This window comes from Pelophylax lessonae (assembly GCF_965119305.1).
Source record: "Pelophylax lessonae genome assembly, chromosome: 9".
In the NCBI taxonomy this organism is placed as follows: Eukaryota; Metazoa; Chordata; class Amphibia; order Anura; family Ranidae; genus Pelophylax; species Pelophylax lessonae.
Window position 1 is genome coordinate 109,985,513 of NC_138776.1, and position 17,619 is coordinate 110,003,131.

Sequence of the window (17,619 nt, forward strand, 5' to 3'; positions counted from 1 at the left end):
TGAGGGCACAGGTGAAGCTGCATTGAGGGCACAGGTGACGCTGCATTGAGGGCACAGGTGAAGCTGCATTGAAGGGCACAGGTGAAGCTGCATTACGGGGCCCATGTAAAGCTGCATCGATGACACAGGTGATGCTGCATTGATGGGCGCTTGTGAGGCTGCATTGATGGGCACTGGTGAGGCTGCATTGATGGGCACTGTTGAGGTTTCACTGCTGGGCACTGATCAGGCCGCACTGATGAGCTTCATTGATGCTGCTGCACTGATGGGCACTGGTAGGCTGCATTGATGGGCACTGATAATGTTGTTATTAATATTTATTTTTATAACTTCTACATTAATGCAAAAACATTTAACAGTATCATTCTATGAGATAATTTATCAAGGTGTGTTTAGGGGCGGAATTAGGGGCAGGGTAGGAGTTGGGTGGGGCAACTGGTGGCGAGTAACACTTAAGGCCTGGCTAGTAGCTCAGGTCTTAAAATTTTGAGCCCTGCTTTACACCATATACAGACTTGATTTGACGTTTGTGAGTTTAGTAACACTTTAAGCCAACCTTTTTTTTTTTTTTTTTTCTTTTTTCTCCATTTTGAGTAGAAAAGGAAAGGGCTGGAAATTCCATCTAGAAGAACTGTTCACTTTTTTTTTAATTTTATTTTTTAATTTTTTGTCAGATTTTAAATGCTGTGTTCCAGAGATCCGATTTCTCTTCTGTTCCTGTTGATGTCTATTACCTGGACAGAAAGTGGAAAGTGGAAGTGGAAGTGGAAATTTCCTTCATTGGGACACAGACATCAGAAAATCATGGGAGACGTTCCAAACCTTCCTCCGTCTATTAACCACTTAAGGTTTTGTCCCCTTAATGACCAGGCCATTTTTTGCGATTCGGCACTGCGTTATTTTAACGGACATTTGCGTTGTCCTTCAGTGCATTATAAAATTGACGTCGTCCTTTCCCCACAAATAAAGCTTTCTGTTCGTGGTATTTGATCACATGTGCTATTTTTATTTATTTTTTTTATTGCGCAATAAAACAAAAAAGAGCGACAATTCTGAAAAAAAACACAATATTTTTCACTTTCTGCTATATTAACATTCGCCCCCAAAAATGTAAAAATCTAATTTTTTTAATAATTTTAGGCCAATTTGTATTCTGCTACATATTTTTGGCAAAAAAAAAAAATCCCAATAAGCGTATTTGGATTGCATTGTGCAAAAGTTATCGCATCTACAAACTAGGGTAAAGAGTGATGTCATTTTTGTTTATTTATTTAATTTTTTTACTAGTAATGGTGGCGATCTGCGATTTTTAGCGGGACTGCGATGTTGCGGCGGACAGATCGGACCCTGAACTGACATTTGACACTTTTGGGGGGACCAGAGACATTACTACAATAATCAGTGCTAAAAACATGCACTGTTACTGTAATATTGACACTGGCATGGAAGGAGTTAACCCAGAGGCGATCAAAGGGTTAAGTGTGAGCCTAGGGTAGTGTTTTCTAACTGTATGGGGGAGGGACTTGTGGTATCAACACAGAGACCTGTGATCCTAAATGGGAGGAACACAGGTGCTCTGTGTTCGTTCCAGAGAGAACGGTCTGCTGTGATTATAACAGCAGACTAGCGTTCTCTCTCCACAGGGAGCAATAGTGGGTGCCAGCGGCAATCGTAGCCCCGTGGATCGGCTTCCCCTCTTCGTAATGGGGGCACTCCCGCCGACCGCCGTACAGGTCCAGGGGTTCGTGCAGCTGAGCCAGCCTGTCGCAGTATATATGCGGCGGGCGGTCGGCAAGTGGTAAATAATGTTTTCATTGTTGCCTGTTTGTCCATTGGGAGTATTCATCCTTTTATTGTTTTGTTTGAAAATCAAAAATAGACACAGCAGGAAGTGAAGGAAAATCTCCCTACTAGACACAGCAGGAAGTGAAGGAAAATCTCCCTAAATGAAGTCTGACACCTGTGAAATGGATAGGAAGTATGGTCTAAGGCTGATCACACTAATTGCACACGGTCTTGCCAGAAACAGCTAAAATGTGTAAGGAGAATGCTCACTTGCTTGTATCAGTCACTCCTTTGCCAGCCAGATAGGCGAGTTGCCATTCCCTCACTGCCAATGATGTAGCAGTCAGTAAATATCTGGGAAGGAAGAGAGACATAAAAGCAGGAGGTAATATTTTGTGCCTTTGCTGTGTCCTCCATAGTTGGTGAGTTCCGCCAGTGCCAGGATTGCAGCGCTGACCGCTACCTAAAATGGGGGAAAAAGCTGAGGAAATGATCCAGAGCAGCAGAAGCATAAGAAATATAAAGAAATATGCATATCCTGTCATTTCCAGTTGTTTGGTAGCATATAGCTAATCAAATTACTGCAGAGATGGAAATTAATTGTAACCTCTGCATTTGAGTATTTGGAGTCTTTCCCTGTCAGTTATCCGCTATTTCTAAATTGCCAATATATAACTTGTTTTTCTATGGATGTTATTGTAACCCAAAAAATAGACATTCACATCCCATATTCAGGAGGGCAAGCACCAGCTGCTGTCCCAGCATTCTATTAAGAGTACTATATGCCTATGAGTCTACTATCCTAGCCAAGGATCAGTACTGTCATTGCTAAAATTTTTCAATTTACCGCTTTCCATTAGTCTAGTGTCATTGACTACTGTGGTTACGTAGGGAAAATAAAAATATATTTACTGTATATTTTTAGTTGACTCCAAAGTGGATATTAGACCAGAAATGATGCTGTTCTCAATCTCATGAACAAATTAGCCTAAATTGGGTCTTACCTAGTGCCATCAAAGTGTCTGCACTCACTGTGATCATTCTTTTAAAATGCAATAATGAGTAGGAGGAACCAGTCATGACTGGGCCTATGCAAGGTTCTAATTTTTCATGTTCATACTATTTTAACTGTTCAGTCTTATGTTTGTATTATCCTTATTTAATTTAGCTGTCAGTCACCCAGCCTAATACACCATCTACCAGATTCTGAGTTTGAAATGTTAGGGGAGCAACTAGCAGATCTGAGGGGGCCTCTAATAATTTAACTACTTTCCGTCTAGCCTATTGTCAAATGACGGCTGGGCGGGACATTAATCATTCCAGGTTGATGTGACATGTCCTCCCTTAATGCGTCTCACACGTGCTCCATGGGTCGTGCTGCAGCATGATCTGCCACCGGCTGTGTCCACCGCCAATGACTGATAAATGTCTGGCCCACTGCGGGTACCATATGATCGCTGTAACCGAACACATGACATTTGTAAACAATGGATGGCTTCCTTTCATGCCACTCATTGTGTACAATTGTGTTGCTAGCTGTGATTGGTCACAGCAGTCACATGGTACAGACAGGGCCAATCTGTACCATGTGATTAGCTGTGGCCAATCACAGTTAATCACAAAACACACTGAAAAAGTTTAATTCAGTAAAAATGTCTTGTCTTTTTGGATGGCAACTGAGGAAACCTGCTTTCCCTGCTTTTTATATGAATGGCCGACAGGGAGAGCACTCTTTCTTTGGCCCAGCCTAGGATTTTCTGGGCTAGTACCAACAGGGGGTCTTGACTTAGTAGCTTACCTGAATCACCAAGGGGGTACCGTTGTAGCATTGTCAGAGCAGACCTGAATTTCCATGCCTGCAATTGAACTCTCTAAGGCGTTTAGGACTTCACCCACTGCTCTGAGTTCTCTGAAGTTGGAGGAGGCCTTGGCTACTTCCTTGTCCCAGATGCCCTGAGCATGGGCTTCTTCTAGATGAGTCACCCACCCCCAAGTGCTTGCGTCTGTGGGGACCTTCAGGGGCTCCACTGACCCAAAGGTCTGCCCTTTTCCAAATTGCTTGGAATAGACCACCACTCCAGAGAGGTGTCAGACCTAAGCCTGACATTGATATCAGCCCCAAAACAGCAAAGAAATCAGTACTTACCGGGTTCCGATCTGCTTTTGCCTGTAGCCACCTGAACTGATGTTCCCTCCTCCTTTTCCATGAGGTGGGTTGTGGCAGGCTTCATTTCTTTGGCAGCTTTCCGGATTCTTTTGGCCGGAGAGTCTGCCTTACCACCGCCGCCATGTGTGTCCGGCGTCTCCTCCGTATTCACTTCCCTCTTCCGGGTTGTGCTGCGCATGCTCCGCCTTTCCTGCACAAACTGCAAGTTCCGGTTTGAAAGTGAGGCTTGGAGTGCGCTGACCGGCGGTTCTTTTGAATTCCTGCGAATGCAAAATCCAGTTCAATGGCCGGGAGGACTGGAGGAGAACCCTGCTGAACAGCAGGTCACAGGCTCTAGAGGACCACTACAGTGACCGACTGCCTGTACCTTGGGGCGACCTGTGAGAAGCCTAGAAAGCATGCAGGTAGAGTGTTCCTTAACCTGCCTCACAGGGGGACCGTTCAACTCAGTCCGAGAAAAAAAAATAAATGTTTCAGTGTGGGAGAAACACAAACTGAGGGGCAAGGGGAAGGGTGGGGCCTTTAACAGCTGTGAACTGATTGTGTTTCCTGTAGGGAGGAGCCTCTCATCTCTCTCACTTGTTTGCCGTCCTGGAAGGTGAGAAACAGGCATGGAGGAGGTGACATATAGCCTCTTCACTACCTGTCAAATGCCTCTGAAAAGTGATCTGCACATGGATTTCTTTTCAGGAGAGCGGCAGTCCTTGCTGCTATTATGAACAAGCCCTAAAAAAACAGTTCTGATTGTACATAAGTAGGGGAAAGGATCACAAGTAACATACATGCACATATAAAACAAAGACACACATATATATATATATATATATATATATATATATATATATATATATATATATATATATATATATATATATATATATATATATATATATATATATATATATATATATATATCACACACACACACATTACAGGTGCATCCCATAAAATTAGAATGTCATCAAAAAAGTTAATTTAAGGAATGTAATTAAAACAGAAACTCATATTTTATATACAGAATGATATAGTTCAAGCACTTCTTTCTTATACTTGGTTCGATTATCATGGTATCCACTGTGCTTGATTGGCCAGCAAACTCGCCTGACCTAAACCCCGTAGAGAATCTGTGCGGTATTGTCAAGAGGAAGATGAGAGACTTCAGACCCACAATGCAGAGGAGCTAAAAGCTGCTATCAAAGAAACCTGGGCTTCCATAACAATCTCAGCAGTACCACAGGCTGATCACCTTCATGCCACGCTGCATTGATGCAGTAATTCAAGCAAAAGGAGCCCCAACCAAGTATTGAGTGCATACTACAATGTGCATGGACATACTTTTCATTAAGCCAACATTTCTTTATTAAAAATCCTTTTTTTTTTTATTGGTCTTATGTAATAATCAAATTTTCTGCAATACTAGATTTTGGGTTTTCACTAGCTGTAAGCCATAATCATCAAACATCAAAATTAAAAAAAAAAAAAAATGCTTGAAATATATATCACTTTGTGTGTAATGAAAATATATTTAAAATATGAGTATCAGTTTTTGAATTGAATTACTGAAATAAGCTAACATTTTGTTAATCTAATTTAAGAGATGCACCTGTATACTCACATATCACATATAAACACACAAAGCCTTTAAAAAAAATACATATTGCAGTACTTTACCTTTACTGGCACTGTGCTGTGGGTACTGCAATGTAGGGGGGGGGGGGGGGGCACAGCACACACTAGGCCAGTGATGGCGAACCTTGTAGTTCCAAAACATCTGGGGTGCCATTTCCCATGATGCTCAACTATACTGCAGAGTGCATGAGCGTCATGGGAAATGTAGTTCCAAAACATCTGGGGTGCCAAGGTTCGCCATCCCTGCACTAGGCAATTAAATTCTAAAGTTATTTTTTTTTTGTTTACCTTAATGCATTCTAAGAACCAATCAATAATAATATAATCAAAGGCCAGGATGAAACTAAAACAGATAATATTTCATGCACAAAGTTTATATCGATGGATGTATTTTAACAAATAAAATTAGTTTTAGTTACAAAATGAAAATACAAATTCCCCCTGCAGGAAGACTATTTTTTTTTTCCAAGTCTACTGATTTGCATACTGATGTTTCATGCTTGATTTAAAACCTTTATTTTGCAAAACACACCTTGATTGCAGGGTGCATCCACAAAAATCTGGCTGGGCTTTCTTCATAAAAAAAAAAATCTCAGCAATGTTTGTTGGCAGCTGTAGTGAACTAAGTAAAATGTTACCAGCATAAGGATGATAGCATCTTTATTTTTATGCATCAGTTGCTAGATTATGCCATGCTCTGGCCAGAAAGCAGTAGACATGAAAATATTTATATGCAATTTTTTACCCCAACCAAAAATACATATTGAACAAAATATACAAAAACACTGTACTCCTAAATAAAGAAGACCTCTAATATCTGGCGCATTTAGTAAGAGTGCTGAAATTATTTAGAATGTCACAGTAGTGTCATTTATCCACACATCTAAAGGTTTGGTATTGATAATCTATCTGCAGCATTATATATGCTGTAACCTGCCCATACAGTTTGCTCGCTAGTAAAACCTGATTTGTATGGTGGGGGTGCACAGTGCAGGACCCCCCTGAGTGGAACTTCAAAGCTACAGCCCTGTTGATAGGTGACACAGAGACATGTAACCTAGTTAGTGCCCCCTCTGCCCAATTCCTCTGATTCTCCTTGACTGAAAGCGGAGTTACTTCATAGTCATCATTTAAAGATCAAAGCATGTGTGTCACTATTACAAATACACTCATAAAATAGAACATCTGTAGAGTATTTTATGGCTTTGTGCTTTTCTTTTAGAATCATAATACTTGCTCCTAAACAGCAATATTTCTGTATTTTGTATCATTCTGAAGTAATTTTTTTTCACATGTCCACAAGTTTTGAAGGCAAATAACTAATATCCCATGTCTTCTCTGTCAGGGTAAAATATTCCTATGCTAGCATTTTTAAGCCATTGTCTAAGAGCTGTGGGATTTCCTTCCTAGAAAAGTGAGGAAACAGACCTTTTAGTCTACCTTTCAGTTACACCACAGTGGAATTTAAAGGAAATACAGAGCAATTTATTTCACCTATGTCTTTGTAAGCAGAAATGGCCTTTCTAAGAGGCATTTTTTGTTTGCTGTTTAAATAAAGTACATACAATGCTACTCGTCTACAATGCAAATATAATGATATGCTAATGGTGTCCTTCAGCACCTTCAGATGTTTGGAGTCTCTCCAATTTGGGCAATAAATTGGACAGAAGTTGTGAAGGCTTTGTTTCTTTCTACTCCACTGAAACCATCTCCTTATTGGTCTCAACCCACCTATTAAGAGTCTTAAGCCTCGCACACATGATCTGTCGTCTGTTTTTTTTTTTGTTGCATGCTAGTCTCATATGGAAAACAAAGTTTTTTGTTGTATGCTAGTCTCACGTGTAAAGTGAAGAGGTTACTTTCATACAAAAATTCCCGTACGACAGAATTCAACTCCAGAAGTGATGTGTTGAATTGTTTTGTATGTGTTCTTTCGTTTCTGAGCATGCCCAGTCTTGCTCTTACGATTTTTTTTTCAGGCGAAAACTGTACTAATTCAACGAAAATCGGACGTTGTGTTGACCTACGATAAAAATTTTATAGCCTGCACATCCAGATTTTGTCATCCGAAAATCCGTAATCGGCTGTCGAAAGCACTATACTAACAATTCAAAAATCGGCAGATCGTTTGTGGGATGAAATTTTCCTTCCGATTTTTGTATCGTGTGTACGGGTCTCATGCACACTGGACATTCTAAAAATGGCAGTAGAGTTAGCTGTAGAATGAGTTTTTTCAGCGTATTTTGGCTGTAGAGGTTTTGTTTTTATTTTTTTAGCAAAACTATTCTCCCACAAAAGCCTATGGCTGATAAATACCGAATAGCAGCGTTTTTTAAACTTTTATCAGAGTTAGCGTTTTTACAGCTGCAAAATTCCTCTTAAAACCCACTAGTTCTGTTTTTTCTTTTTCCAGCCAGAAAACGCCCCTGCCGAAAACTGCTGATAACAGCCTATGTGTGCATGGACACACAGAATAACATGGTGGGGAGTTTACTGGCTGCAGAAAAAATCATCTGAAGCCAAAAATAGACGCTGTAAAAATATCCAGTGTGCATGAGGCCTGATAGAGAAACAAAAATCTCTTCCTTTGATTGCTGATGAGGTTCAGGTACAAAGCTGTATGCATCTGAATGCAATATACTAGATGTCTAAGTGAATTAGCCCTATGAGTGCTGTATATTGTAATATTTTTTCTTTGCCACTAAAATATCAATTTGACAACATTTGCCTTTTTTTTTTACCTTTAGTAAGTTATTGCAAGCAAAGAAGTTACATTTTTTTTTTTTTTTCAATCAGCCTACGTCTAGTCTTAGAGTTTGAATAATTTTTAGAACAGTAAGGTGTATTACGTACTTGTAGGGCTTTGCACTCAGGACAAGTAGTTTTTCTTGGGCAATTTTAAAACTGCAAAGTGACAGTGACGACTTTTCCTGGTCCTGTTTTGAAGCCAGCACCAGGGGGTTGGAACTTCCAGCTGTTACTGACAGCTGATAGCCAGTACTTAAGCCTAGGAGCTGAAATGATCAGCTCATGGGCCTCTGATTTTCCTACACAGCACTCTCTCTTGTAGCAAGTCACGGCAAACACAATGGTTCTGTATTGTGTTCACAATTAAGGTGACATTACATGCATTGCTTCAGAACTTCAACCTAGTATGGAGGCTGAGACAGAGCTGCTGCTTACCTACTCCTGCAGTGATCTGCTGCTGTCTGATTATAGCTAGCAAATGAATCGCTATTAAAGTGTGATCTGTTGCTTCACAAGTGGGTGGGGGAAAGATCAGGTCTCCACTGACAAGATCCAGACCCACCCCCCTCCCCTGTAATGACAAAAAAAAAAGCATACATTGTGGAAATTATATATTTATATATATAAACAATGACATTTGCGTTTACGTAGCTTACATGAGCATTTAATGCAACATACGGCAATTGGAGATTTTAGTGATTAAAAAAAAAAACTCCATTGTGCTAATTTGTGTCCTCATGCACCCAACTTGTTCCTATCTGAATGTCATGCTAACAAACCAATTATTTTTTTCTCCATGTGTCATAATTTAGTGGCGAAAGGGGACTAAAGCTGTCCCAACGTAAAATGCATATTACATAAAAATCACACGAATGTGACACCGTATCCTTTTTTGTTCAGCAGATATTTATGTAATAAATAGCACAGCCCAAATATTTACCCCAAAATATAATATCAAAGTTGCATTGGGAAGAATTATGGGAAAAACGCTTTTTCCCCCATTTCTTCCTTATACTTTAAATAAATATGTATCCAAATCTATCCAATTTAAGCCCCAACTGTCTAAAAAAAAAAAGTCAGATAACACTGTGTGTGTGTCTTATGCCAGGGGCCCTGGTATAGACAGTGCTCATCAGAGATTTACTGGGAAACTCAAGAAGGGAACCTGAGGAGCCAGTTAGAGATGAACAGCCTTAACCACCCAGATTCTTATCGAGATGTATTACACTTAGCTTAAGAAGCCATTAAGTTTGTCCTTCTGTACTGGCAGTGTCACAGGACATTGGGTGTCACATGGCTCCAATGTATACAGTGAGCGTTTGGCAAGTGTGGCTGAAGTGTTGTGTGTCAGAGCATGAAAGAGAAGAGACTAGAGCCTTTCAGAAATGTTAGATACACAGCTTATAGAGCCGAGTTAGACTCTGGTACTTAATACACTTATAAGGAGGTGTGCAACTTCACTGATAACAAAACTAATACAGAAACATTTTCTCCATAGGGGCCTATAAACACTGTTTGGTACAGACAATTCCAAAATGTTTCAGCAGTGGAGCCAAGAATCTTGGTATTTTTCTTTCTAAAAGGCAGGGATTGTGCTTGCCTAAAATATACAAAATATAATACCAATATCTTCTGATTGCAGTTGTTGGACAAAATCTAAACTGTTTTTGTAGCAAACATTTTGGATATTCAGTTAGGTCCCTTGAAGATGGCTGTAATCAACACACAGCAGTTTGACACTATTAGCTTCCTTCCATGCCGGGCCAAACTAAAGTTGGCCAAATTATATTTGTTTTAATATTATTTTGTATGTTTATGGTAAAATAAATAATAAAAATACCTCAATGTTTCATCCCTTGAAAAAACTAAGCACAGAAAAAATACCAGTTGATCTGCGCAAAGAAAACATCCGTATACTCTGCCACATTGAAATATCAAGCACCAGCCCTGTTCACCATTGCGGACCTCAGACACCTTCCCCATTAGGTTATGAAGCTGAGAAACCGTGTGAGGAGGTGTTCTGTAGTCCAACAGGAGAACATTCTGGCAGGGCTGATAACACACTTTGGATTTCAGTGCAGGAGAAAGACTATTATCAGCTGAAATAGGAAGTCAGGCGTTCACTGGCAGATCCACAGGTATAATTGTGTACTTATAAAAAAACAAGTTGCGCTAACCATACACAAAAATGCAAACAATCCACTAAAAATGGGAAAAACTCATAGTCCCAATTGTGACAAACCTCTGAATACTGATCCAAAAATTGTGACGTGACAGTCCACTCAAGTGAGAAAAGTGGTGACAGTGACTTGAAGACAGAATAAGGAATCCAACACCAGATAGAATCGAGGAAGGCTTACCAAAAAGCCATGACCCTCTGATGATAGGAAGGTCAGGTAACACCTCTGCCCTCAAAGGGCTAATTGGAGATCCTCAGATCACAGGTCTCACCGGTATTGGTGCTACTTTTTGGGATACTTCTTTATAGTTTTGATCAGAGGTTTCAATCATTAGATATGGTGGCTGCATCAGTTTTCTTTCTTTGGCTTTTCCCCTTGGTCTTCACCTGGTGATCTGGCCAGTAACAAACCTCCTGTATTGTGAGACAACTCTCCAATCTGAAGCTGCCTCTCTAGTAACTCTTCTTCAATGGCCTCAGTCTTCCAGAGTAAATGATGCATAATTTATTAGGACTATCTGGTGTTGGATTCCTCATTCTGTCTTTAAGTCAAAGTTACCATTTTTCCCACTTGAGTCGCATCACAATTTTTGGATCAGTATTCACGTATGGCAAATTACTTCTCATGGACTGTGTTTACAGTATATCACATACTAGGTTTGCTGCTTTCCTTAGTGCACAAATTGAAAAATTGTAATTTATAGCAGCGCAGTGTACACCTTTTTTTTTTTTTACTATAACTGTGTACTTGCCATGTTTTCTGAGATGAAACAAGGAAAATGTGCATTTATGGCAGAGCTTTAATGTATACATTTTTATTTTATTTTGCACCAACATACACATTGTTGGCAATACTGTTACTATCATGCAAGGTTCTCATGGAAAGATCACAGAAGTATTTCAATATGTTAAATCCCTAAAATCCAAAGCATGCTGACACAACCGAACTCCAAAATGTGAAGTAGCCCATAAATTTGATAATGCTCATACACTCAATATATAAGGGTGTTTTTATGCCAAGAGTGAGAATCGAAACGCTTCAAAGATAAAATTACTAAAAAAAAACAAAAATCAGGACATGTATAGCAATTTTGTCCACAGATATTATTTAACCACTTGCCAACTGCCCGCCGCAGAGTTACTGCGGCAAGCTGGCTCGTTGAAGTAGGGCTACGTCAGCTTGCGGGAGCTGTCCTGGGGGCAAGGCAGTGGGGATGCCGATGCAAGGGACCGGCGGTACTGATTGCCACCGGGCACATGCGATCACTCCCCGCTGAGGGAAGGAGGACGGTCAGCTGTGTTTACAACTCTCTGAAATGAGACAGAAACAGAGCGCCTGTGATCCTTCTATATAGGAACACAGGTCTCTATGTTGATTTCACAAGTACAGTTAGAAAACACACCTAGGCTCACACTTAACCCTTTGATCACCCCTTCCCTGCCAGTGTCATTATTACAGTAACAGTGCATATTTTTAGCACTGATTACTATAGTAATGTCACTGGTCCCCCAAATGTGTCAAATGTCAGTTAGGGTCCGATCTGTTTGCCGCAATGTCGTAGTTCTGCTAAAAATCGCAGATCACCAATATTACTAGTAAAAAAAAAAAAATGACAATTCTTTCCCCTAGTTTGCAGACACAATAACTTTTGCGCAAAACAATCAAAATACGCTTATTGTGATTTTTATTTATTTTTTTTAACCAAAATATGTGGCAGAATACAAATTGACTTAAAGGGATAAAAAAAACTCAGATTTTGTAGAAAAAAACTTTTGGGAATGTTAAATAACAGAATGTAAAAAAAAAATCTTTTTTTTTTTCATAATTGTCGCTCTTTTTTTGTTTATAGTGCAAAAAATAAAAATCGCACAGGTGATCAAATACCACCAAAAGAAAGCTCTGTATGTGGGAAAAATAGGACATCAATTTTATTTGGATACAGCATCACACGACCACGCAATTGTCCATTAAAATAACGCAGTGCCGAGTCGCAAAAAATGCCTGGTCATTAAGGGGGCAAAACCTTCCGTTCCAGAAGTGAAGAGAATGTTCATGGTCTTAGATCACAATCTAAATGTCTTTTTTAGATTCTATAATGCTATTTCTTACAATATCAGTATTGTGGTAATACTCCTTTGGTCATATTACTTAAGCACGGTACAAACGTATGGAAATTCGGCTGATGCAGGTGGCCTGTTCAGCAGAAGCTGGTCCTGGTTGACTTTATGGTAACTGATGTCAGCATTGAAGAATGGAGGTCATCTCGTGTGCTGGACAAAAACTAGAATGAAGCCTAACAGTTACATAGGTAGAAACTGATAACAATGGGCTCAAAAAATGGCTGCTTCTAAAGTGCACAGATGATGGGTCAATGTTAAGATGCTTGATACAGGATATGTAAACTAAAAATATATTTATCAAGGATCAGTGAACCTAAGATACAAGCTTCCCTTTTGTAAAAAAATAAGCACATCAAGTAACCTCTTGGGACCACGGTTATCAACACTTCTCTAAAAGGCTGCAATTTTTCCTAGCATACTTAAATAACCCATTGGAAGCTTTTACTGAACAGTAGATGTAAATGATTTAAAATGTAAAAGTAGTCATCCAATCCTGTCATTATCAAACAATAGGATTCTCCTATGTATGGTGAATGTAAAGCATATAAATCCAAGATCAAAAATATAATGTATTGCAGCTTACCAGTTATTAAATGTGTTGGCTGCCTTTAAGACTTTTTCACTGGCAATTCTGCCACTTTCTGTCCTAGGGTTAAAAAACGCACACTGTGTTCTGCAGTGGCAGCATTGCTACCCTAGAACTACACCTTCCCCTTAATCTCATCCCCAAACCATTGTGGGTAGCATGCTCTGTAGTCCACAAAGAGATCTTAGAACAATACTCTCAGAGGTGAGAACAAAGTTATCAGCCCACAAGATTTTCGGCAGGATCAATAGGTAGGGTTATTGCACTTATTGAACAGATAAACCATATGTTTTGAATGGTAAATCTAAAAAGGTGAACAGTAGCAAACAGAAGTTCATTGTTAGTCATTTTAAAGTGTGTTAAAACCCTAGTCACATTTTGAATCTTTGAATTAGACCAAGTCATACATCATCAACTTTTAATAAAAACTCTCTCATCACAGTTCAAGAACTTTCTCAGTTATGTTTAGCTCTGATAAACTCAAGAAGCATTGTGTTTGTATCCATAAATGTTATTTTTTTTATTTTATATATAAACTTGTCTTCAGTTTAGGTTTGCTAGCCTTTGAACTTAAAAACCTGAACATATACACTCAATCAACCTCTCAACATGACCTTGCAGTTAACACATATTGTTTAATAAAAAAAATGATAAAAAAAGCACATAAATCAACTGAAAGATTAATTCACATAAATTAGGTGAACAGACAGTGTGACATGGGTACTTTTTAAGAGCAGATATGTACAGTCGATTGAACAGTGTTTACTTTCGGCCATTATAGTGTTAAGATTTTTTTTAAATGATTGACTTGTTACTATACATTGCATTGATTGAACTTTTAAACAGTAAAAAAAACAAAGCAAAAGCGCATCCTCCAGGGTGTACATGTATTCCATAATTTTAACCAATAAGTTTTCAGCCACCTTACACAAAAGAGTGCAACACGTTAGATGGTCTTTGCTGAATAATGTTGTTAAAAATGGTGTGCAAACTTCAGCTGTTCCCATTATAAAAACTGTGAAAGTACTAGTCAAGTGGGACCTGAAAATCCATTCTTACCTCTGAACATAGTACATTTAAAGTCATATTGTGGATCACACAGTAGACAAGTGTTTATGCAGAGTATTGTGCTAGGCAAGGAATGTAGCTAAAAGAATTGACATTTTGCCACAGAGGAAGTTGCTTAAAGTTTTGTGCTGGGGTGGACAGAGGACAGTTGGGAGGATGGAAAAGAGGACTGGGGATTGATTGCCGTTAAAGGGTAGATACTGTTGTGTAGTAGGTCACCATATGAAGATCCTACAGGGGCTGTTGAAGCCAAATGTCTATAGAGCTGCTGAGAGTTTGTGGAGTTAGTTAGATATTGTCTTTGCATCATCAAGGAATGAAGGGCTAAGGGTTGCATTAGTGGTGAAAGCACACTCTGGTTTTTCAAGTACTGTAGTGGATGGGAGTAGGCAGCTGGTATATGCGTGCTGAGACCACCACATAAACTTGCTGGATAGATTCCAGGAAAAATTGGAGTGGACAATGGATATTTGTGACTTTCCATCATACTAGAATGAATGTCATGAACAGATTTGCTGCTTTCCCCCTCTTGGCCAGTAAAACTCTCCTTCCCTGGTATTTCTTTTGACACATTTAAAGGGGACACAGCTCGTATTTTTTTCTCACTGATGGGACCTTCTAGATCATCTAAGCTTCTTTTCAATGGCCGTAAGGATCCAAAGTTCTGAGGACTGACTTTGCCAACTGTAATTGGATGAACAAGGCCCTCCATCTTTCTTACATTTTCATGTCTTACACTGTGTGTCTTTAATGACCGGTGAACAGACTCATGGTGTCTTTTGGACATTGGTATTGTCATTGGTGAAACTCTACAGGCCTTTGGATTGCAGTCTATGCCCATATTCTTGTTGTTTGGGACCTGAAATGGACTATGAGTTTTACTTTCTTGTTGCACCAACTGATGAGAGAGGTTAGATCCGGATATTTTGGCTGTGTGCTTGTGCATAGATTTGGGAAGGCTCAAATCTGTTGGTTGGTCGTCCATGTGATCAGTTACATTCTGTTTTTCTTGTTGGTGCAAAGAATGATGGTAGTGAAGCTTCTCTTGATGTTTGTTGGGAGAGGACACATTTTCAGATTCTCTATACAATTCCCGAGGATGATATTTTGAAGGATGTTCATTATGAAGGTGGTGTTCTGTTTGTCTGTAAAGCCTATGTAGATGAGGTGATGAGTAAAATTCCAAGAAGTTGGAGTGCTGTGATGCTCTTTTCTCAGCCATCTGCTCTTTATGTTCAAGCATACTGGACTTCAAGGAATACGACTCTGCAAGCACACTCTGTTGGTGTTTTGCAAAGTCAGAACGGTAAGAGTCAGCTTTGTTTATGGTACTGATTTTGTAAGGGTCAGTCAAGTTTTTTTTATCTTCTAAAGTTTTATGCTTAAAACTTTGAACATGTTGTATCACTGATGGTCTGTTTACCGGCATGGTTTCAGAGTTGGATACTGGATGGGTATGCACTAAAGGTGGGGAAATTTCGGTTTTGGAGTTCAATTTTTTCTTGCTAATTAAGGGTGGAGGTGAACCATAGGGGTAGCTTCCAGATTGCGCGGCTCCGCTAACCTGCGATAAAAGCTTCTTTTTTGCTAAAGGGGACATAATTCCTGGGTTTCCTCTTGAGTACAACAAAGGTGTATAGGTGAACGATGATTCTTCACTTAACGATGATGATGTGTCCTTCTCTTTCAGCACGTCCAGAGTTTGCACTAAGTACACTTTGGGATTCTGCTTTAGCGCATTTTGTAAAATGTTGCTGTCTAGAGGATTCTTCAGGTCCTCCGAGACCAACGGGTCTACCTTTACGGTGCAATTTGCAATATAATCTGGCATGTCAGGAAGTTTTTCATCTTCTATGTGGTTTTCATGTGGAACCTGTAGCTGAACTGTGGGAAACATATTGAAATGTCCTTCTCGGGCGTCCCTTTCAGATGGCTCTGATAATTCTTGTTTGCTTTGCTCTTGTTTTATTATGGTTGAATTTTCGATTGTCATTTGTGGTTGTTCATCTGCCGGACTAGAATTAATCTCTTTTACTACATGAGTGAATGAGTCAGCGGGAATAGGTTCCGAGTGCATTTTATCATCGTTTTTCACATGGCATGTGTCAGAAACAGACTCCTGTACTTGTTCTTTTTCTTCTGTTAAATCTGAACACTCTACAGTTGGCTTGGTCTCATCTGAATCATAGACAACTGACACGTCTTTCTCATCCACATCAAGGGGATTGTCCTCCTCTGGTGAAGCCTTAAAAAAACAAATAGATGTCTTTAATAAGGTTTAAAAGAACACAATTTTAATAGGAGAGTTAAATTATATGGTACTTAGATTTTTTTTCTTTTTTGCAAGCAATAACTTTACTGTTTATATTTAAAGTTAAATTTTTTTATAATATTAACCAGGATCAAGTTCAGTTCGCAGAACAAACTTAATGCTTACAGAGATTCCCAGTATTGACTGCAAAAAAAAAAAAAAAGACACTGCACTGCCAATTACTTTTGGTCTGATCCACAATTTCGAGGAACTACTGAAAGGAATGCGAGGGTCATAGTGTCCTAAAACTGCAGCCCACATATTCAAATGGAAGACATTTCTATTTTGTATTGGGGAACATGTTTAAATGTTCAGGAAAAAACAGAATTTAACATTAATGTATGTAGCCCAAAAACAATGAAAATTGTACCACTCAAATGCCCCCCAAACCTGTGTCAGTCAGTTCAGGATATGAAAAGTCTGGTTCAAGGCAGGCAGGATCAGCTCCACCTCTAAAGAACTCCTCAGATGCATTTTGAAATTTTCTGGGCTTAAGCATAGTTTAAGCCCCAAAAATGGGCGAAATGCATCTCTACAAGTGGAGAACAAAGAGCTAAAGCTATCTTTTTACTCATCTCATTTATGCAACAGGGAGTCAGTGTCTGTGTACAGATGGCCACCATTTTATTGAAATAATTTACCACTTGTTTTTTTTCATGGTCAGACTATGTTAAATAGCTAGCAGGTGATGTATTTGATGATGATCTTTTAGACGTATTATTTTATTACTATGCTGTGAATAATTTGTTCCCCCAACCTCTCTGTTCACATAGTGCACACAAGTTTTAATGAGACGGGACACCCTCATAACAAATAATAGCAAAAAATGAGGAAGGGCCCCATTACATGCATGAACATTAAAAGAAAACTGCGATTGGTTTTGAATAAAAATGGTCAAAACCTCTGAGCTTCACACAAAAGTTGAACATTAAAATACAGTAAAACCTTGGATTGAGAGTGTTTTGCAAGACGAGCAACACTTTTTAAATACTTTTTGACCTGATAAACAAGCGATGTCTTGATTT

At 39.2% G+C, this 17,619-nt stretch overlaps 1 protein-coding gene across 3 annotated transcripts in view; it reads right to left on the reverse strand.

Annotated features, from left to right (window-relative positions):
- Nucleotides 1–13,740: 13,740 nt before the first annotated feature.
- Nucleotides 13,741–17,619, reverse strand: part of ARID5B (AT-rich interaction domain 5B) — a 367,300-nt gene continuing 363,421 nt past the window's right edge. For 2 of the 3 annotated variants that reach the window (XM_082268251.1, XM_082268250.1), the window contains exon 9: nt 13,743–16,528. In XM_082268251.1, the coding sequence (XP_082124377.1) occupies nt 14,399–16,528 (2,130 nt within the window). In that variant the 3' untranslated portion in view covers nt 13,743–14,398. Of the gene's footprint in view, nt 16,529–17,619 lie in introns of all 3 variants that reach the window. The other variant, XM_082268249.1, reaches the window with a different exon arrangement.